Genomic DNA, 23,094 nt, shown 5'->3' on the forward strand with positions numbered 1-23,094 from the left:
GAGATGCACACAGACAGAGAGAGGAGATACCAAAACACGAGCACACAGACAGAGAGAGGAGATACCAAAACACGAGCACACAGACAGAGAGAGGAGATACCAAAACACGAGCACACAGACGGGAAGCAGGGAGACAGAAACACAACACAAACAGCAGACTCACACTGAGACACCATAAGCCAAAATACTGTACAACACACCAAATATGACACATAGTTACACAGACACACACACACACACACACACACACAGAGAAAGCACACAATATCAGACATGGGTCAAATAGTAGCTAAAAACTATTCGCAGTGTTTTTTTTTTTTCCTGTAATCTGCTTGGAATACAATTTACAATTTCCCATTTGCAGCAGACGCTTTCATCCAAAGTACACATGAGATTTTAATACAACACAAGCAGGATCTAGTCAGGAGAGAACGAGAGTAAGTGCCATAAAGCTAAGTTCTGGTCCAACAGGACATAGGTGCATAGAGGCAGATAAAGAGTTTATTTTTTTTGGGAGTTTGGTAACATGTATTATTCAGTTAGTGCCAGGTGATCTGTGAAACTACAGTAAAGAGACTAATTTTTCTGTAATGAGTGAAACTTTGTGGCATTCATTGTATTCAGTGTATTCCAGTGTAGCAAACTCCACCCATCTGGCACCCAAGGAGGCTAAAACAAACCAGAAAAAGGTGTAAAACAACTAGGAGGCTTAGTTTCAGCTCATATAAATAAGCTCCAACACTTGATTCTGCCAAAATGTTATTAAAAAAAAACATATCCTCGTCCGTTATGTCCTCGAAGTTTACAGCTCATTTATGTCATATCTGCCATTATTTGCCTCGTAGCATAACAAAATTTAGTTTTTGAGAAGGTGGAGGTGAGGGAATTTAAAAGAAACAGCTTGGCTACAACCACAGCAGGAGGAGAACGCCTGTAGTTTCTGTCTGGGGTGCGTTCGATCTCCAGCCTCGGGAACACAAAAAGTGTAAACGAATGCAGCACAATGTATTTGACCGTTACTCCTGTAACGTCAGATACATGGAGAGAAGGCTGAAAAACGGCGGAGTGCTCCTTTAAGGAAAATAAAAGCCCTCTAGTGGCCATGTGGCAGAAAGAGAGATCCAAGGCTCTCCAAAAAAAATCTGTATTTCTTGTATTTGGTAAGTCATAATTGTAAGTCAACTAGAATAAAGGCTTTTAAACAGATTTTTTGGAGTGTATTGGATCTCTCTTTTTATCATAAAAAGTATTGAAAATACTGTTTGACCCAAGTCTGCGCAGAATATCCTGTAAGTGAAGAAGAAAGTAAGACACAGATACTGTACTGGGAAACATACTTTGGAAAATATAAAATATCTGGGAACCAAGGAATCATACAGCTTTGTCAAATTCGCACACACACACACACACACACACACACACACACACACACACACACACACTCTAAAAAGACATACTTTAACATTCCTGCCCCTCCAACAGATTAAAAAAATACACTACAAACATTAACACCCACCACGTCCCCACCCAACCCACACACACACACACACACACTGTACATATACAAAACACACACACACACACACACACACACTGTACATATACAAAACACACACACACACACACACACACACTCACAGTGACAGTGGCCAGCAGCCCCTCGGGCACGTTGGCGACGATGATGCCGATGAGGAAGATGACGGCCTCCAGCCAGGAGTAGCCCAGGATGATTGACAGGATGAAGAAGGTGACGCCCAGGAAGACGGCCACGCCCGTGATCAGGTGGATGAAGTGCTCGATCTCCTTGGCGATGGGCGTCTTACCAGAAGAAGAAGAAGAAGAAGAAGAAGAAGAAGAAGAAGAAGAGAAACATTGTAGATTGAGATGGTTGATTAAAACTTGACCACAATTTGAGTTTTCGCTTGTATCCTGGCTGTTGTTTCTTTTTAATAACTTAAGTATTTTTTTTTTTTTGCATGCAAAGTGTTTTTTGTTGAATTTGACGCTTTAGGATCATTCAACAAATCCCTTTGGACTTTTGCTAGTTCCTGCATTTATCATATTTATAGATATGATACCTTGCCAGTCTCCAGGCCTGAGGTCAGGGTGGCGATGCGGCCCATCACTGTACGATCGCCGGTACACACCACGATACCACGCGCCGTTCCTGGACAGAGTAAGAAGAAGAAGAAGAAGAAGAAGAAGAAGAAGAGGGAGGAGGTGTTATGAAAGTATATAGAAAATATATACATATCTGTTTCAGAAAGAAGAGAGAAGGCGAGGGACAGAGACAGAGAAAGAAGAAAACATAGGCTAGTAAAGATGAATGGATGGACAGAAGGGATTGAGGGATGATAGGATGGATGGATAGATGGATGGATGGATGGATGCATGGATGGCGTAAGACTTTAGACTTTTAATTTTATGTGCAATGTATGAATTTGTCCATAGGAGGGCACCATACACCATGCTCTTTTCAGATAGAGCCACAGCAGTTAGAGGCTGTTGGTGTCGCAGCAGATGGAAATATGAGCAAACTATGACCTCCAGTCTATGATCATGATAAGGCAATCAGACACTAATATTAACAAAAATCTATAATATTTTTAGAAAAGCATTCATTTATGCTTTTTTCCCCCTTCAAAGACCCTATCCTCATATAACTTACATCAGTTTGATACCATTTACTGTGACGTTAACCATGAATTTACATCATAAACCCTAGAAAAGGTGGGTAAAATTTTTAATAACGAAGCCTGATAGGTGGCTCAGTTTATCAGTGGAAGTGTTGGTGATACTTTTACTCTGACTTGTCTGTACAGTCTATGTTGTGGTGATTTGTTACATGTTTTTATTCTGTGTATTATTACGCATTCTCTACCTTGTCTGCTAACCAAAGATCTGGGAAATCTGACGAAGGCTCATTAAGGCTGAGAAATCGTCCATCACTTAATTTTCAGATTGCCAATTTAAGATTTGAGACTTTTAACAACAGAATGACTTAGATCCTCTTTGGCTTTTGAAGTTTTGAATGGATTTGAATGGTTTGAATATAACAAAACCCTCCGCTACACTACAGGCCTTAGGTTACCAGCCATATCATGGGAGAGCAGAACGGGACTATAAAATATGTATAGGTCAATTTTCATTAATTCATATTCCACTGTTCATTGGGCTCCAGTGATGTCACTGTCCCCTCCTCCTTGTTCTCTTCTCCAGCTCAACACCTTGACCTCGGCCTACAGAAAAAAGCTAATGTGGAGCATCTTTGTTTGCAAGACTATCTGAGCACTGAACTGGAACACAAACACACACACACACACACACACACACACACACACACACACACAGACTAATATTGACACAAGATGGAGAGTGGGGAAGAAACAGAAATATTGACATAATATTGACACAGTATACTAGAGAAGAAGCACAGAGGGAGTGAAAAAGAATGGATGGTGAAAGAAGAAGAGGAAGATGAAAGAGCAGGAGGCGCTGAGTGCTCGTTAAAATGGCGAGTGATGCGTTGCCATGGATACCAGACTGGCCCAATAGGAGAAAACAGAGGAGAACAGAGAGTCGGTGTGTTTTCTAGCGCTAGAGGAACACTGGTAATGGAGACTGAGGCACTTTGCAGAAAAACACGTGTTGTAATGATGAAGCAGGTGAAATGTTTTTAGTTTTCATCTTCATCTTTAGTTCTCATCTTCATCTCATCTCAGTTTTGTTCATGTGCAGGGTAAAAAATAATGCATTTTGATGTGGTCCCACCTTTAAATTAGTTGAGGATATATCAAATGAATATATTAAATTAATGCAAATAAATGAAAAAAAAAATTATTGTTGTATTTTTTTGTATTACACAATGCCAATTTCAAAAACATACAAAATACCTTTTCTAAACTTGTACCATGATATCTTTAAAAAAAATCCCACTCCCACCAAAAATACAAAAACTAGAACTGAAACTAAATAAAAACGAAACTAAAACTAAACGTTTGTAGGGTGAAAAATGAAAGAACCGAAAGAGGAAAGTGAAATTGGAAGAGGAAAAAAATATCAGAATAATGGAATAAGACTGAAATAATTAGAAGATGGAAAAACCAGGAAAGCTAACTGTGATAAGAGAGTGAGAGTGTTTACTGGTGATGAAGATTATGGTAATGGAGGAAGAGGAGGAGGATGATATGTACATGTGATGATGATGATGATGATGATGATGGTTATGATGAAGATGGTTATGGCCGTGTTAAAGATAATCACAGTTCTGACGGTGACCTCACCTTCGACACAGTTGGTGGAGAAGAAGGCGATGTTGCGGGTCTCCAGGGGGTTGTCATGGGTACAGTCAGGTGACCTGGTCTGGGGCTCTGATTCGCCGGTCAGGGAAGAGTTGTCCACCTGGGCACAACAGGAGAAACGGATTGGATTAGTGTGTGTGTGTGTGTGTGTGTGTGTGTGAGAGAGAGAGACAGAGACAGAGACAGAGAGAGAGAGAGAGAGTGTGTGTATGATAACATTGGGAATTAAGCAACACTGAGAGGCAGATTGTGTGTTTTCTGTGTTCACACTTAGTTGCATCTCTGTGTCTGCTGTGTATTTTGTGTTTTCCCGTCTGTTTTCTGTGCCTCTGTGTTTGTGTTGCTGTCTATCTCTATGTGCTTTCATTTTACATAATAGAGTAATTAACCAGCAAACATTTTGACATTGAAATGATATGAAAGCCTGCACCAACGCTGAAAACCAGAGTAAATACAGCGCCAGAATGAAAGCCGAGGCAACGTCCGCTGCTGCCTGCATCGTTTTGTGAAATCAGGACCTAAATATCTTCCTGATATCAGTTACATTTGTTTCCTAAGCTGTTTTAATATGACTTTTACAGTGCCGTATTATCATACTGTAAAAATGTTGTGCCTGGTTGGGTTGATGCTGAACCTGCAGGTCATGTTAACATAAGGGGTTGAACGTCACCATCCATCATATCCTTGCTGGTTATTGTTGTTTTTAACCTTTATTTATCCAGAGAAGGGGTTTGCTGAGCATGCAGGCTCATTTCCATTTCCATTTCATACAGTTACACACACACTCACATACACACACTCACATACACACACTCACACCTGGGAGTCTCCCAGTACAGCCACAGTCCTCTACTGACAGACTGGAGCAGCGTAACACATGAAACTACTCAGATTACCAATTAGAATTTAACACTTTCTGCTATGAAGGCATGAGCCAAAACACATTTGTGTAATTCTTTAAACCAGACATTAAATAGTTTTTACTTCCAAACCTACACGAGTGCCTGGACCTGGATGTTTTAGCCACATTACCACTCTTTTGTGGCTTTAATTTAGCCTTTTCTTTTTATTTCTTTTTATTATTTTTCCTCAATGCACCTGTAGTTTGTTTGGGAATACCAGAAGCGCTCCTGCTCCTATCTTGTTTTCTACTCAGACTACTTTTTTGTAGTAACTACTAACTTATCACTTGTTACTTTTATTTTTCTTTCATTTTCCTTTCATTTTTGTCAGCACAAATGAAAAATAAAAAGTATAAAAGAGTGTAAATCCTGCAGCATCTGGTGCAGACTGCATTTCAGTAGATGTTGTCATCTCCTGTGGTCTGTATGTTTCTCTGAGTGTCTGAGTGTCTGTCTGCAGCTCACCTTGCAGCCGTGGGAGGAGATGACGCGGAGGTCGGCGGGGATCCGGTCTCCTCCTTTCACCTCCACCAGGTCTCCTGCCACAACCTCCTCAGCGTTGATCTGCATCTTTTCCCCCTCACGGATCACCAGGGCTTGCTGGGAACACAGAGGGAGAGAGAGAGGGGGAGAGAGAGAGAGAGAGAGAGAGAGAGAGAGAGAGAGAGAGAGAGAGAGAGAGGGAGAGAGAGAGAGAGAGAGTTATTTTAAGGAGAATTATGACAAATAACTTTTAACATAAAGCCCTTTTTCCCTTTTTGATGAAAGTGAATACAGGAGGGAGAGGCTGCTATTTCAGAAAGTTAAAGCCTCTAAATGTGCCAAAAATAAAGCAAAAACTTTGTAAAGACGCTATTTAGAGAGAGGTGAGAGAGGAGGTGAGATAGTACTTCAATACTCTAATACCTCACAGCTATTCATCTCACATCCCAAGCAGCTCAATTTCACATCAAAAAGGAGTAACACAACACATTACATGACAAGCAGACAGCAGTTTAAATTAAGATGAAACTTTTAAGATCCCCAGGGGAAAATAGATGAAGTTACCCGATTTATCAGTCTACAGGGAGCAGGTCCAGTCACACTGCCTGCACTCTATTTACAATGAACTCTCATTCTCTTCAGGTTACATTGTCTACGAATGACAAAAAGCTGGTTTGATGTTTTATAGGTATTTATCAAAAGCCTGCACCTGAGTCTTGGGGTGAAAAAACGTATTCTGAGAGGTTTTCACTGGATATTCTCAGTTTAAGTGAATAAAAAACAACTGCAAAAATTGGCTTTCAGCAGGTTTACCGCAGCGTAAAAGGAGAAAAGTGGAAGAGAGAAAGAAGAGACATGCAGAAATAGAGGCACAGTGTTATAGTAAAGAAGGAAGACGGACAATAACAACAGTGTGTTATGGTTATAAGGATGGATTCCCACTCTCCTGGATGTTAATCCCTATCCAAAACAGTTGTTTCTCTGTCACTAATCCACTGCTCTCACTGCAGACAGCTGGATATTTGTACGTTTCAAATTGGAAGTCTCTGTTTATGCCCATTAACATCACATAATTCTTGTTATTTTAAAGTCTGTCGACAGTGGAAACAGATAAATATGTAAAGGCCAACATGACTAATATCACAACAAGCTAACATAAATACAAAATAGATGTTTACGTTTGGCTCACTGAAGATCTATAAATACACACTTTGGAATGGAAACTAGAAGCAGAGGATGAGTGTGAACCAGCCACCAGCTTTTACCCACTTCAGACTGTGAGTTTGTGGGCTAAAATAGTCTAATATAACAGTTTAGTATTCATAAAAGGTTTTTAAAATAGACATGCACCTACTGTATACGCTAAAACAAGAGGATCCAGACTATTATAAGAGACAGGCCTTCGTCAATGTTTTGCTGGTAACCTACTGGACTCCACTACTGTATTAAAGGAATACTCTCTAAGTTATTGCATGATGTGAAGTGTTAAGTGATGAGAACATAGACACCAGAATCATCCATGTGTCCCCCCCAGTATGTTATTTTATGTCATACGTGACTTAGCCACAAATCATTTAAAATTACTTAATATTTCATTTTAGAGCTGCTACAAGTTCTCATTTTCTCACTTTTGAGAAAATACTATTCATTATTAATCGCTCAGTAGTGCATGCTAAAGTCTTAGCATGAAGAACAAACAGTCTACCAGGAACTTGGATGATTTGGGTATCTATGTTTTCGTCACTTAACGGGTATAAAGAATATTCCTCTAAGCCTACAATATCTTACATTTAAGGGAGTTGGGGATGTTTTGGCAGCATGATAACACCCCTAGCTTCAGACAAATATAACATTTTCCAGTAAATAACACCAGCATATTTTGGGATTATATATATATATATATATACTGTATATTGTGACTCGTCTTGAGGTCCAATGAAAGCCTCTGGTTCAGTTTAAATTACCTGAGGAACCATGTTCTTGAAGGACTCCATGATCTTGGAGCTCTTGGCCTCCTGGAAGTAGGAGAAGCAGCCGGTGATGATGACGACAGCTGAGAGCACGATACCCAGGTACAACTACAGAGAGGGAGAGAGAGGGAGAGAGGGAGAGAGAGAGAGAGAGAGGGAGAGAGAGGGAGAGAAAGAGAGAGAGAGAGAGGGAGAGAGAGGGAGAGAAAGAGAGAGAGAGAGAGGGAGAGAGAGAGAGAGAGAGAGAGAGAGGGAGAGAAAGAGAGAGAGAGAGAGGGAGAAGAAAGACGTGACTGTCAGATTCAATGCAGAAATGAATTAACTTCACATTTCTCTAAAAATATACCTGATATCAGCAAAAGAGGGGAAAAATAGACGATAGAGACAGAGAGGGAGAGAGCAACTTTTCAAATCATCTAATGAAAATAGACATCTTGACATGAAACGCTGGACTTTAGAGGAACGAGAGACGCAAACAGGCTATTTCAGGAAGTTGAGGCCTGTAAATAAATTCTAGAAATAACACAAATCCTCTCTAAGCCTTTAATTTCTTTTTCATATCCTGTTAACAGCAGCATCTGGTTTGATTTGGATTTACTCAACTGGACTCTGTCCATCCGTTGGTTGTCATTGTTTTTATGACTGCACCACAATATCTGTCATGTCGTGCCTTTCTCTCGCTGTCTGCTTGCTTTGGTTTCACTGTCTAGCTTACTCTTTCTGTCTGTCCACTGTTGTCTGCAACGTCTGTCTGTTATATAAGTAAGTGCAGGTTATATAATGTGATGGCCTTCAGCTTTAGCAGCCTATCTATCTTTTGTCTGTCCATGGATCTGGCTGTTGAGAGTCTTCATATTTGTATAAAAGCTGTCTGGCATCTAGTCTACCTTTATCTGTCTCTCTGTTTTACAAAACATGGTGAGGCAGAAACTGGAACTGGAACAGACTTCCAAATTATCTTACACAACCTAGGCTTAAAACTGTTTTCCATTGCCTATAATTAACCTCTTAGCACTTTAACTCCTAATATGTGTAAATATGTGTGCATGTTTATGTATGTATTTATCTGTATAGACAGAACTTTGATTTTTATACTGTAACACTCACACTGATTTTATAATGTTGCTCTTACTCTAACTTTCAGTGTTCAGAAGCATTTTTTTCTTTCATTCATCTCTGTCTTTATCTTTATCTTTCTCTTTTAATCATGTAAAGCACTTTGAGTTGCCTTGTGAGCGACTTGTGCTATATAAATAAACTTTACTTGACTGACATTGTCTCTCTTCTGTCTGTTTCGACTGTATGTTCATGCATTGTTGTCTACGGCTGTAGCTTTTAAACTGTTTCTAAAGGGCAGCTGCATTTGGAAATTATCTTTTTTTTGCCATATTTTTTTTGTTTTTGTTTGGGCTATTGTGCAAACCCTAACCCTGATATAACAAAAGTTTCCCCATTTTTAGGCAACTAGCCTGTTTGCCTCCAGTGTTTTACTCAAGCCACCCTTCAGGACAGGGAGCTGGGACGGTTTTTGGTGACAGGAGGTGAGAACATTAGTATGGGACATATTGAGAACTGGCCAGTATTGAGAAAATTTAGCTAGTACCATGTATACCCTATGATTTTTTGTGTTTTTTTTGTGTTTTGCAATAGATCAAGATCAAAAGTCACTGTTATCTTGTCAAGGACCACAATGGAAATAAGTGTTTTCAGTAACACTTCCTTGAGCTATCCTCTGTGGTCAAATATACATGAATTGTTTTTTATCATATTTTTCTATTTCCTAAATCAAATGGAAATCCAACATAAGGCAACCGGAGCAGAAGGCGGCACAGTTAGAAAGCCTAGTTCATATCTTTTGACAATCTTCCCACAGTGAGCATCCTGCGTCCCGTATCCTCAACCTGTGCCGCAGCTGGAAACAGTTTCCCATCATCCTCCACGCCGCTGCTGCCCCCGTGTCTCAGGCCCTTCCTGCTCATCTGAGTTTGTGTCTCTGTTGTGAGTCTGATACCGCCTCAGTCGCACTGTTTCAGCTGACTGACTCTCTCCCGTCTCTGTCTGTGTTTCAGCCTGAGTCCGTCCCTCTGGTCTGAGCCCGGCGCTGTCTGTGTCACAGCTGTTTAGCCTCAGTCCCCCGGCTCTCCTCTGCGCTCTGACCCGTCACCGACAGAGCTGACCCTCCTCTTACCCTGCTGTTACAACGCCGGGAGTGACGCGCTCCCTGCGGCCCTGCCCAAAATGGACGCTAATGCGATGCTATCTGTCAGCCTAAGGACGGGTCTGGTCGCCATGACTCGGCAAAACAGCTGACACGCCGCTGTCCCTGACACTGCGCTGTCCCTCCAGAGGGCTTCCCTCATGACTCAGCAGATTGCTCCCTGAGGTGATTTGCTGGAGGGCAGAAGGTTCAAACTATCGCAGCGATTGATATTCAACACACTGAAACAGCTTCCTTCGAATATGTGACCCCTCAGATGTTTGATATCTGACTTCTCTCACCTATAGAAACATTTTTTCATTTTACTTTTGATTTATCCTGTCTCATCATGATGATTATGGATTTTAGGAGTCAAACTTATTCTTCTAATTGTGTTATGGATCAGCTAAACCAGAGATTGTACAATAGACAAGGTTTCCTTTCACTGAAAATCTGTGTACGGACCCACAATGCACCAGTGCACCAGCTAGAAACACAAGTATCTACTGTTATATATTAGCGGTTGCAGTTACATCTCAGTGACTGACTGCATTTGTTAAGTGAGAGAAGAATCCTCCAGCCACTGCTAGATGAAGCTACAGTGGTTTGCATCACTTTTTGTAAACATTTGAAATACGAGAACTGTCAACTAGCAAGCAGCTGGTAGTGCAGCTGATAGTTTACCTTCCTTTGTAGTTTAGATTATCTATCTATCTATCTATCTATCTATTAGGGCAATTGAACAAATACATCAGGGATTGGCGGCAATGGAAATTCCTTTGCTGATTTTTTGCCGATTTAAAGTACCTTAATTTTCAGTAATTTAAAATGTAGCCTAGTGTGAGACACTTAAATGGGGAAGCACTTAAGTTGATTTAAAATTCATTAAATTTACTGCTTCCTATTGGGAATGCACCATGATCCGATTCTTTTGGTTTTTTTCCAGACTGTGAAGACTTATACTATAAATTAAAACATATAAATGCCTCCTTCCTTGCACATTTACCTTCTATCTATCTATCTATCTATCTATCTATCTATCTATCTATCTATCTATCCTTCCTCCATCCTTCCACCCCTCCACTTACGTTATCCCCAGCTGGCTCGTCCTCTGTGGCGGCCTGGATGGCGTAGGCCAGGAAGCAGAGGATGGCGCCGGTCCACAGCAGGATGGAGAAGCCACCGAACAGCTGGCGGCAGAACTTGACCCACTCCGGGGTGGTGGGGGGCGGGGTCAGGGCGTTGGGACCGTCCCGGGCCAGGTACTCTGCTGCCTTAGCATTGGTCAAACCCTGAGAGGGAGGTAGAGAAGGAAAAGGAGAGGGGCGGAAAGGAAGGGAGGGAAGGAGTAAAGGGTGGGTGTGTGAAGGTGGGAGGGATGAAGGGAGGATAGGGCAGGGAGGGAGTGGAACAGGGGAGAGGTAAAGGATCGAGATAGAGATGGAGAGAAGGAGGAAAGTAAGGTAGGAGGAAGGGAGGGAAGGATAGAGGAAGGATGAAGGGGGGAAGGAGGGAGAGGTGGGGGAAGAGGAGAGGAGAGGAAAGGGAAGGGAAGGAAAGGAAAGGAGAGGAGAGGAGAGGAGAGGAGAGGAAAGGGAAGCAAAGGAAAGGAGAGGAGAGGAGAGGAAAGGGAAGGAAAGGAAAGGAGAGGAGAGGAGAGGAAAGGGAAGCAAAGGAAAGGAAAGGAGAGGAGAGGAGAGGAGAGGAGAGGAAAGGGAAGCAAAGGAAAGGAAAGGAGAGGAGAGGAGAGGAAAGGAAAGGGAAGCAAAGGAAAGGAAAGGAAAGGAGAGGAGAGGAGAGGAGAGGAGAGGAAAGGAAAGGGAAGCAAAGGAAAGGAAAGGAGAGGAGAGGAGAGGAGAGGAGACAGGAGAGAAAGTGGAAATGAGTGAGGAAAGGAAAGGGGAGTTGTTAATGGGACACACTTAGGTTAAATAAACACTAACATAAGCTAACTGATTTTTAAAACAGATGTAATAACTGTTGAACCTTTGACACTGTATTACATCAGCAGGGAAACAACTGAATGAACAACTGTGTTTAGGACATATTTCATATTTGAGAAAACATCTGAGGAATAATTTACCTGGACGATATCAGTGCTGTATTTCCGGCAAACCTCCTCAACAGACATCTTGTGTTCCGTCTGCAGAGAGAAGAGACGGACAAATAAATAAACTTGACATTTCAATGATATGTCAAATAAATTATGTAACCTAATGATAATATCAATCAATATAAATGATTATGTTTTGTGGCTTGTTTTCACGAAAACCATAATACTTGCAAGTAATTCTTAGCGTTAGTTTTAAATCACACTGAGCACCAGATGGGTGGGGTTTACCATGTCAGGACAGTTCAGATAGAGTCAAGTGAGATTTCAACCGCAGAAAAGTGACATAAATTAACTTTCAAAAAGATTGCTGTAGTTGTCTAAACTGGCACCTATTAATAATAACAATAATAACAAATAAATGTTCTTTTTAAAGGATAGTACGCAACATAAGTCCTTGGTTGACGAAAATTCTTCTGTATTTTGGAAATATTCAATTTGTAAATTCAGGTATTTTTTTTCCAAGATGGATACTGTATCACATTTTGCCCGGCTCAGTTTTGTAGTAAAGGGATATTCCGTGGGTTTGGCTTCCTGCCCCATACAGGAGGAAATCCTTCAAAACAGGATTAAATTGATCTGACCTGTTACTCACACCACAACTACTGTACACAGCTGCTACCACACAACACACACCACACACCAGACACCACACACACACACCACACACACCACACCAAACATCACACACCAAACACCACACACCACACCAAACACCACACACCACACACCACACACCACACCAAACATCACACACCAAACACCACACACCACACACCACACACCACACACCAGACACCACACACACACACCACACACACCACACCAAACATCACACACCAAACACCACACACCACACACCACACACCAGACACCACACACCAGACACCAAACACCACACACCAGACACCACACACCACACAACACACACCACACACCACACCTGGTGTGGTGTGGTGTGCATCTATATACATGCATCTATTCACTTTCTATTGACGTCTCTTCCTGGACTTCTATTCACTTTCTGTTGACGTCTCTTCCTGGACTTCTATTCATTTTCTATTGACGTCTCTTCTTGGACTTCTATTCACTTTCTATAGACTTCTCTTTCTCTCATTTCATATCTTCAAGGCTCCTGTTTATTGTGTGTGTGTGTGATTATGACCATTTTTTTTTGCTTTGATTTAAAAATAAAAATCCTTTCAAAATCTATTTTTCTCTGAACAGTTCTCTACTGGAGTGAAGTTCTGACAACAAATCATCTTCTTTCTTTTCCTTCTGAACCCTCATCATTAGTGGAGAATTTGCGATATTAAACCAGACCTGAGCAAAAACAGAATTTGCAAATAATTCTTGGCATTTGTTTCCACCTACTTAGTAAATTTGTACCAAATTTGTTCAGAAAAATCTATTTTACTGTATCAGGACAATTCAGATAGCGTCAGCTAAGAAACATAGACAACACTGACTTTCAGATATAAGCAGATAATGACTCTTGTTATCATGCTAAAAACATTTTCAAATATGATTTTTGGGTGCTTGTGTTCCCCACCCATCTGGTGCTCCTAGTAGGTTAAAACAAACAATGAGAATTATTTGAAACTACTACAGCATTTGACCCAGAAGGCACCACCAGCGTCTGAGGCAGCTGGCTCGCTCTGTCGCAGGAAGCAGGAAGCAGGAAGCAGGAAGCAGGAAGCAGGAAGCAGGAAGCAGGAAGCAGCGTACGTACCAGTGGAACTTCCTTCTTCAGGTCGTCCAGATCCTTGCCTCCCTTCTTCTTGGGCGACTCCTTCTCATCCTTGTCCTGCGTGGTCGCCACGCGGTAGCTGTCCGACCGTCCGTACTGCAACACACACACACACACACACACACACACACACACACAAGATCACTCAGTTTGGCCCTCACTTACAGTTGATTGAGAGTGATGTACATAAGAGCAAGAGTAGAATGAGCTTAAATTCATGTATCGCCTCCATTACAAGCTGTGAATAATGAGAGCAAGAGTCAAACCGAGAGAATATTGCAATATTTATGTATCATCAATAATAAAGCGTTAGGTACAGAAGTAAGCCAAGTAGTTTTTTGTGCAGTTTTGTGCACTGATGCATGATAGTCACGTGTGAAGTTGATGGCTAAATTATTAATTGATTTATTCTGTTGTTAACTAAGTACATGGATACAATCCTGTCAAAGTCAAGCTAATATTCAAGCTCCCAAACATTTTACAGTCAACTCAGTGAACAGAACGATGGCAGATGCTGCTGTATTCTTCACAAAACCACAGAGACGCCCCAAACAGCACAGTTTGAATCATAAACCACTGTATTATCTGTTGCTCCTTCACCTCAGCACCCCAAACTAGTGTGTACAAAATATTAGGTAGTAGGTACGCCCCCTTGAATATGCGCCCGCTGCCCTTTTTTTCCAATACACGTCTCAACTGTCTCAAGGCTTAAAAATCCTCATGTCTTTCATCCAGATTCACCTGGTCAGTCGACCTCATGGAACGAGCCGGTGTTTACTGCAGTAAAACCACAATAGTAGATTCCAAACCAAGACACTCTTTCTATCTAATGGAAACACAACAAGACAAGCAAAGACAAGCCTTTTGCCAATTAGAGCTGAACAATTAATAAAAAATAAAAAATTGAAATCGCAATATGAACTTCTGCAGTTTCCAAATCGCAAAGGCAATTAATTGCTTCCAAAATGTATTTCTAAACAAGGTGTTTTAGAGCTGCAGGTAATCTTTGTTCCATGAATCAATACAATATTGGTGAAAACCTTTCATCAGACTCAAACTCAGTAAATCATGCACACTGACATCTATTTTTTTTTTTTAACAAAATCAATTTTCTTTAAAAAAAATTTAAAGTTCAATTTTAGAACTTTATGACAAGAAAAACGTGATGATATGAATCGCAGATTAAATCGCAATTGCTATATTCTGTCAAATAATCACAATTAGATTTTTGGTCAATATCTGTGCCCTACTTGCAATTTCCACTCAAATTGCGAAACAGTTACAGCTGGCAGATCTTGAACGCCCCAAAACAACCTATTTTCACACGTCTGTGAAAACGTACCAGGCTGCTAAACTCTGATTTCTCTCCCATTTTCAAGGCACCAGTCAAAACATCTAGTTTGAGGTCCAAACTTAGAAGTAATCCCCCCGGAGAGAGAGAGGAGCTTGAGACTCCCTGATTAGATCTGGCATCATTAGACCGCCGGATCCGTCTCAAGAGCTCCACTTAAACTGCCATTTACACCACGGCTATTTAGGCTGCCGCCGTCCAGACCGCTGCCTCCCTCCACCCGCCGGGTCCGGAGGGTGAGAAACACACAGGAGAGAGAGAGAGAGAGAGAGAGAGAGAGAGAGGACCATTCAGAAAAAAAACAAAACCCTGACACTAATTGTTAAATGCATCCTGGGATATTTGTAATCAGCGGTGTCCTACATTAAGGTGCACAATATGCGGATATGTATACGTGTGCATGAGGCTTTTCTCTGTATGCATGTGTGTGTGTATGTGTGTGTGTGTGTAACTGTGCATGCGTCTACTCTTTATGTGTTTTTAGTAGCATCCCTTCCTATACAATTCACTATTTAAGCCCGTGGAGATTCTCCTTCACAGGTTCTTCTTCTTCTACTTCTTAAATGTTGTTTGTTGTTTGAATCCTGCGCACTCATGTCTGACAGTTGTATATCGACATTTTTTCACTCCGCTCCCCTCAGCGCTTTTACTGTATTGAGGCAGACGGTTGGAAAGATGAGAGGGGAAAAAGAGCAGGGAGACTCAATCGATCCCAGAGCAGCAGGGGAACATGCAGGTCCAGACAGAGGGGTGTAAACCACAAAACCATCACCGGCCACAAATGGATTCGATTTCATGACAACAGACACATTCAGATTTTTTGTCGATATCTTTCAGACCTAAAGTTACGCTCTGGTTGATTTAAAATTCAATTAGAGTCGAAACAGCAACATTTCCAAGAGCCTTCCTCAGTTTTGCCTCATTAGGACGTCCTGTACGACTTCAAACTTGTTCATCATATTTTTTTTCTTAATTTCGAGGACTTGTGCTATAATTTAAAATGTAAAAATGTCCCCCCTTGCACATTGAAAAGCTACATTTCAGTGGGTCCTGGTGGCTAGTTGGCTGAGGTGTTTTATCATGTTCCCGCAGTGTTGTAGGATCGAATCCGTTCTGGGACGTTAGTCGCATGTCAGCCCTGCCTCTCGCTCCCCAGTCTGTCCCGTCTCCCTATACTCTGAACTATAACAATAATAATAGCTTTATATAACAGTTTTATTCCTTTAGCACTTTTCTTAACAAAAGTTACAAAGTGCTGAAAACCAAAAGATTAAAACAATGACATAATATGAATAAAACAAAATAGCATAAAAAGACACTAAACACTGCTACCTCTATGTAATAAAGGAAAACGAATGCCCCCCAAAAATTCTAATATAAAAAAAAATATTGATTGACAGGAGGATGCACAGTAACACCGGCTTCGTGTACGTGCTGTTTGAACCCGTTTGACCTGGTGACGGGGCATGATGGGGGAGGAGAGGGAGGAGGAGGGGGGAGGAGGAGGGGAAGGACGGACTTATTTTGGGAAAGCTCTTACGGTGATTAGTCTGGAGCGGGACGTTTCACACTGATTTGACGGCTGCTTGCTGCTGTTTGCAGCCTGTTTTTTTCTGGCTGGGCGAGGAGCTGGCAGAGCGGCGGCTTGTCGACAGCCGACCAAACATCTTGTCACACTTGTTTCACTTCATCTTACTCCTCTGCACCTCCACACAGCTGTCTGCGTGTGTGTGTGAGTGTGTGTGACTGTGTGTGTGTGTGTACAGTATATGTAACTGTGTAGGCACGTATATTTTTGTATTTTTCCAACTATGTGCATCTTTTTATGTGTGGGCAAATATATGTGTATCTATTGTGTGTGTCTGCTTTTCCTGTGTGTGTGTGTGTGTGTGTGTGTGTGTGTGTGTTCATACCTGAGTGCATTACGTGTGTATTAGTGTTCGATCTGCCAGTATATGGGGTGGATATTGACGTTTTATTAATGATAAGATGGAGGTTCCTTCCTGACCACAGCTACATAAAAACAGTCTGTAAAACCTGCAATGACATTTTACTTTCTTTGCACATTTTATTTATTAATTTATTTGTTCAATTATGTATGTTTTTGCCAATTCATTCTTTATTTAAAGGCCTAATATATCCAAGAATATGCCATTGAGGAGGTTGTGTGGTTCAACCGACCTTAAAAAGCTGCTAACACTAAAAGAATTTCATTATTCTGGGTTCTGCAATGAACTTTTATTTTCTTTGCACATTTTGTTTGTTCATTTAATTGTTCAATAATGTTGTTTTTCTTCATTTAAAGGTGGTAATGAATCATGGTGGGGGGGTGTGGGGCAAGAGCTGCTAACCCTAACAGAATTTCATTAGTCTGGTTTCAGTGGAGAGTTTTAGTGTCCCATGATGGTTTCAGAGGCTTTTCCACCCTGACAAGAGATAAATTCTGGGGGAAACACTGAATACTGGTCATTTTTTGGCATGAAAATTGAAAAAAATGTAAGATATTGGATATCGGCACCTTCGATACAAACAAATTGGCAGTGATTTTGGCCTTCAAAAATCCATATCCATCAAACCTTAGTGTCTAAGCATGTATGTGTGTGTGTATGTGTGTATATACATTGCATGTGTTTGTATATAAGTGTGTACTTTCAGTGTGTCAGTGTGTACTTTTATTCCTTATGCATATATGTGTGTGTGTTTATTTTCCGCACGAGTGTTTCTCTGCGTATGTGATCTTTTTTCTGAGTGTGTGTGTTTTTCTGTGTGTTTATGCGTGTAAATGAGTGTGGATGTGTGTGTGTGTGTGTGTGTGTGTGTGCTGCCATCTGCCAGGAGGTGCTGTGTCCCCCGGGGCAGTCCAGTCCAGCAGGCCATCAGATTACTGCTGTTTACTACACTAACAGATTAACCCACTGAACAATAATAATCCCTCTCAATCTCTCTCTCTCTCTCTCTCTCTCTCTCTCTCTCTCTCATCTCTTCAATCTCACTCTCATTCATCCTTACCCATTCACTTATTTCCAGTTTTTTTTTTTTTTACATAGATCTGAAGTCACTTAAATTAATACAAAGACACTGACCAAGATTAGAAGAATGATCCTTTTTTTTTCCCATTCTGTCTCTTAACTCTCATTCATCTTTATCCATTCCCTTATTTCAAGAGATCAGAAAGTTTGTCTCATGTCCTTGAATCATAAAAGCTGGAAAATGCATAGAATATACTAGAAGAATATGACTTATTCTTGATACTAATATGACACCAGGGCCATGTCAGAAGAAAGAGATTATATTTTTTTTTATTCTATTACTCTTCTCTTCATCTCTCTTCTCTTCTGGAATGGTTAAAACTAACATGGTAAACATAACTTTCACTTATTCTTGTTAATGCCATGAGGACACAGTGGAACAAAGCCCGTTCAAGAAGGCTTTTTTCACTCGTTTTTCATTTCCAACTGCAATTACAACACTTTGGCTTGTGCACTGAGAAAAAAACGCCTTAGTTTCTTTTCTTTTTTTCTTATAGTTTCCCTTACACAACATACTGCCAGCTACGAAGTTCTGTAACGATGCATTCACGTGTTTCTTTGCTAATTCACCTAGTCACTCATTCAAATATGTATTTTTTTCATTCATTTGCTCCAGATGCACACTGTAGACCATAAGCTGCATTCCCATAATTCTCTGCCCACATCATCATCTCCATCTTGATGATTTGACCACAGAGGTTTAGAGGTTGCCGTGGCAACACGATCAACAAATGGACCGGAAGTCGGTTCATTTCCTGCAGAGCCGAGCGACCGGGGAAACTTGGCTGATGTGTGAACGGTCAACGGAGAAATTTGGCGATGGCTGAACTTTTCACGTCATCGGCTGTCAACAGCCAATCGGATTCGAGCTTCCTTGTTTCCTTACCGATGTGATTTAGTTTCATGAACAGTAGTTCCACCTGGCAAGAGCAAAATGGATGAGAAGTTGATTGCAGCCATTCAAAGCTTCCCAGTTCACTACAGCTTTTATTTGAAACACGACAGGAATAATAGTCTCAGATATGATCGCTGGTGTCGACGGTAAGCTCTGAAGTAATTTTATCAATTTATTTCTGTTTATTTTCGATCAATGCTGCCTAATTAGCACTTTCTAGCAGGCTGTGTTAACTCATCAAAACGATGCAACGCTATGAAGGGAAAAACCAAAGCAGCAAAAAACACGATTTGAATGCTCAAAACTTTGTAGCTGCAGACCGCTACATAGATGCCATCAGAGCCTCTGGCCCCGCCCCCAACCAATCAGAAAGCGACCCGGTTGCTCGTTGCAGTGTGAAGGCGGAGCTAGAAATGCCTCCGCTGACGTCCGCCTCAAACAGTTGACTCACTCGGACATCCAGTGCAGTCTGAGTCGAATCCACAAATCCCGCAGATGTGCACTGCTGCTCTGACATGGGCAGCTCTCTTATCTTTCACCATTGGCTATCCCCCCTTCCCCCCCTCCCCTTCCTCCCCTCCCCTCCTCCCCCCCTCACCCTCACATGTGCACACATCCATTCAGGACGATGCCTGGCGAGGCGACACGGCCGTCCGCTCCAGCAGGCAAACTGGCCCTTTAGTGCTGCAGCGTCTTAAGATGTCTGCAGTCACAGAACCAGTGCTGCTGATGCCATTTAACATATGAATATATTCAAATATGACATTATTTATTGATGATTATGAATTGGGTAATGGAGTGTGTCTCTCAAGCAGGGTGAGACATTCACGTTTGTTTTCAGAGGGCATTTCTTTGCAGCCTTCAACTGATTTTTAGAGGCATTTTGGAAATAAAAACTCAATTTGTACCGTTAAGATCTGTTTTCACTTCTTCCCCACTGCTGTAAACTGGCAGCAGGCCTCACAGAGGAGGATGGAGCTGTTTCCCCCTCTCTATCCCCTCCCAGTCCACCTTCCACCCCTCCACTGTTGAGTTTTTTATGATATTGGTTGTTTTCTTTTTTTGTTGGTGCCGTAGTTTGACAGCGGTCGGCATTTTCTTCTGGTTACTGCTTCAGGCTGCGGACTTGTTTGTTTTCTGATCAAAAATTACTTCATTTTTCTCACCCGGAACGCACCGGAACAAATCGAATGGGCATCGGCTGCCACGAATCACCTACGGTGGCCCACGGGGGACGGTAGTCGCATTCACGCATGAATAATTGGCAACTCAAGGAGAAAAATGTGAAAAGGGTGAAATGAAAAAAAGGTACTCCTAATCCTAATCTTTATTTTACAGGCATTTTAGAGGGTTACAGTGATAAGATAACATGTCATAACCTGCATATCTTTTCATGGAACGAGCCTGATCTACACACAGAAGTTTTTTCGTATAATTTATGAAAAATGTAATTCATTTCTCTGGGATATTCTTCTGCACATTGCTCCATTCCTCCAGTATCAGCTGCCTGCTCCCTCTAGTTACAGGCTGTCAAACCTGAGGAGGTTCAGGCAGCATCCAGATGTTTGGTGTTAAGCTACAGAACAGAATGTCCTGGCTGAACATTTGTAGTCTGGTGTATCTGCTGCTGTTTCTAGCGGAGCCCGCGGCGCCCAGCGCACCACAGGTCTGAAGAGCGCTGGATAAGCCATTTTTTAATCTGCTGAAATCGCTGCTCAAATCTCAGACGTCCCAGACAGGGACATTTTGATCAGCACATCCCAGTTCTAGTATGAGTGAATAAATGGACCATGCATCATTCATAAACCTCATATTAATTCAAATGTATAGTGAAGTGGATATACGTGATGCATAAGGATGTCTAATATCAAAGTGTGTGATACTGTGATCATAATCAGGGAAAGGACCTCCAAATGAGATGAGAAAAAAAATGTGAAAAAAGAAAATAATCAAAGTTCATCTTTAAATATCTCTAAGATATAGAGGATCCATTCAGTAAAAGTGTAAAATTCAGTACTTTTGTCACCCAAGGACCTCAGTTATCTATTTTCCTTTAAAAAGTAGCATAATTAATTTTTATTTTGGCTTATTTTATCAGTTGTAACATAGTAGCAGTTTGCTATATTCTTGCCCATTTGCTCCTATGCTGATTTTTGCCCAGATTATTATTGTCCAAAACCAGCAAAGCGACTACTTTCCCTTCTCTAGAACTAAAAAGTGTTAACTGCAAATACGTTTAAAGATCAAATCAAGCTAGCATTGAATCACCAGATATTTAGGAATGGAGAGCTTGTGTTATTTAGAGTTCCAGTGGCCAAAACGTCACGTTTTTAGTTGTGTAATGAAGAGGATTTTTGGATGGAATGCCCCTTTACTGTCTGATGTCGAGTTCAGTAGCTCTGGTGTTGCCACAGTGGATCATCGTCTCCACACACACAAAGAAATGGATTATCACACAGATCAGTGGACAGACCGACCTAGAAAATACCGATGGAGTGACACACACACACACACACACACACACGTTATCAGAGAGATCCTCCAGCAGCCATCCATCCATCCATCCATCATCTATCCCTCCCTCCCTCCCTCCCTTCCCCTCCCACTTTGTTTACATTCTCCTCCCTCCAGGCCGCCCATCTGTTTCTCTGCTCTCTTCTTCTCTGATCTGCTCATCTGCACAAGGTTTAATCAAGAGGAAGCGGACTGCTTGCGACACCGATGATGCAGATGCTTAGCTACAGGCTGTTAGCTCAGTGTGTTAAAGCTGCAGTAAGTAACCTTTATGGATTAACATTTATTTAGAAGTAATACAAATAAATCATCAGGTTTGGCAGCCAAAGATGAGCAGGATAATATGTCAGAATCTGAGAAACAGCGGCAGCACCGTTCCTCTGCTATCCTCAATTAAAAGTCCAAAGACCAATGAGGAGAAGTCTGAGGCAGAAGGCGGGACTCCGGCCTGTCAATCACTCCTCCTGTCAGTCACTAGGAGGAGCAGTTCCTCCCGAACTGAATCTTCGATCGGTGCTCCCAATTTACATGAATTTACATTTACATAATTATAAAGCGTAGTTGTCAAAATTTTCAAATGGTGGATATCTCATTTTGGAATGAAGTTCAACTAGATGTGATGTGTTCCCCCTCCCATGTTCTTCATCAAGGTATGTCAGTTGTCAGTATGTCAGTTGTTCAGAGCCTATTGGGCCCTCGCCTGTAAATCTTGTGATTTACACACAGAAACATAAAGGTGCCAACTTGAACCGAAAATGGTTCTTCGGAGTGAAACCATAGAAGAACCATTTCTGGTTCCACAAAGAACCTTTCAGACCTTTCAATTATGGTTATTTTCCAAATTTGTGCCATCACCCACCAGCCGATAACTCATATAAGAACCTTTTAATGTCCCAAAGAACCATATGAGGAACATGAAGAACCATCCAGTAAATAAAGTGCTTCTTTAGTAGGTGATGGTTCTCTGTGGAACCACACCGCCTTTTACAGAACCAGTTAAGAACCATCATTATGTTTCTGTGTACGACCAAGCCCAAGCTGCAAAGAAGACTAGTGTCATTTTACAGTTTTCATCTAGTTTCCTTTGATAAAACTAATTTCTAACATTACTCAAGGTATAGATACTGTCCAGTAAGACATCGATCTCTTTTGCTTTTAATCCGATTCTTTGAAGTGTTTGCACAGTAGAATCTGGGATGATGTCAGAATATGTTTTAATAAATCAGACCACAGATTTACTGCTGTTCCCCACCATTTAGCAGAGTGTCGCCTCCCACGGCGCAGCGTGGCGCAGGAGAGCGGGACAGAAAATGGCAGTTGTTGACAGAATCAGATTGACAGCTTCTGCCTCCAATGGGCTGAGAGATGGAGGGGTGGGGGGGGGTGGGGGGGGGGGGGGTGGGGGGTGGGATGTGAGGTTTCCTAGCAACATCCAATCCACTGGGGCCATTTCAATAATTGAAGTAAACTGAGAAGGAGGGGACGGAGGGTATATGGGATTTTTTTTTTTTCATGATGTACTTGACGTGAAGGTGCGTTATGTAATATTTATTTTTCATTCAAGGGGAAGATATTCTACGCCTGGCGAGGTT

General features: G+C 41.5%; 1 protein-coding gene across 1 annotated transcript in view; it reads right to left on the minus strand.

Moving 5' to 3' along the window:
* The window catches only part of atp1a3a (ATPase Na+/K+ transporting subunit alpha 3a), a 28,977-nt gene extending 16,993 nt beyond the window's left edge, over positions 1-11,984 (minus strand). The window contains exons 1-7 of the mRNA XM_071911110.2: positions 11,937-11,984; positions 10,942-11,145; positions 7,651-7,764; positions 5,669-5,803; positions 4,284-4,401; positions 2,079-2,167; positions 1,639-1,818 (exon numbers count right to left, since the gene is read on the minus strand). Coding sequence (XP_071767211.1) covers positions 1,639-1,818; positions 2,079-2,167; positions 4,284-4,401; positions 5,669-5,803; positions 7,651-7,764; positions 10,942-11,145; positions 11,937-11,984 — 888 coding nt within the window. The remainder of the gene's footprint in view (positions 1-1,638; positions 1,819-2,078; positions 2,168-4,283; positions 4,402-5,668; positions 5,804-7,650; positions 7,765-10,941; positions 11,146-11,936) is intronic.
* Between the last annotated feature and the right edge of the window lie 11,110 nt (positions 11,985-23,094).

This window comes from Centroberyx gerrardi, chromosome 19 (assembly GCF_048128805.1).
Source record: "Centroberyx gerrardi isolate f3 chromosome 19, fCenGer3.hap1.cur.20231027, whole genome shotgun sequence".
In the NCBI taxonomy this organism is placed as follows: Eukaryota; Metazoa; Chordata; class Actinopteri; order Beryciformes; family Berycidae; genus Centroberyx; species Centroberyx gerrardi.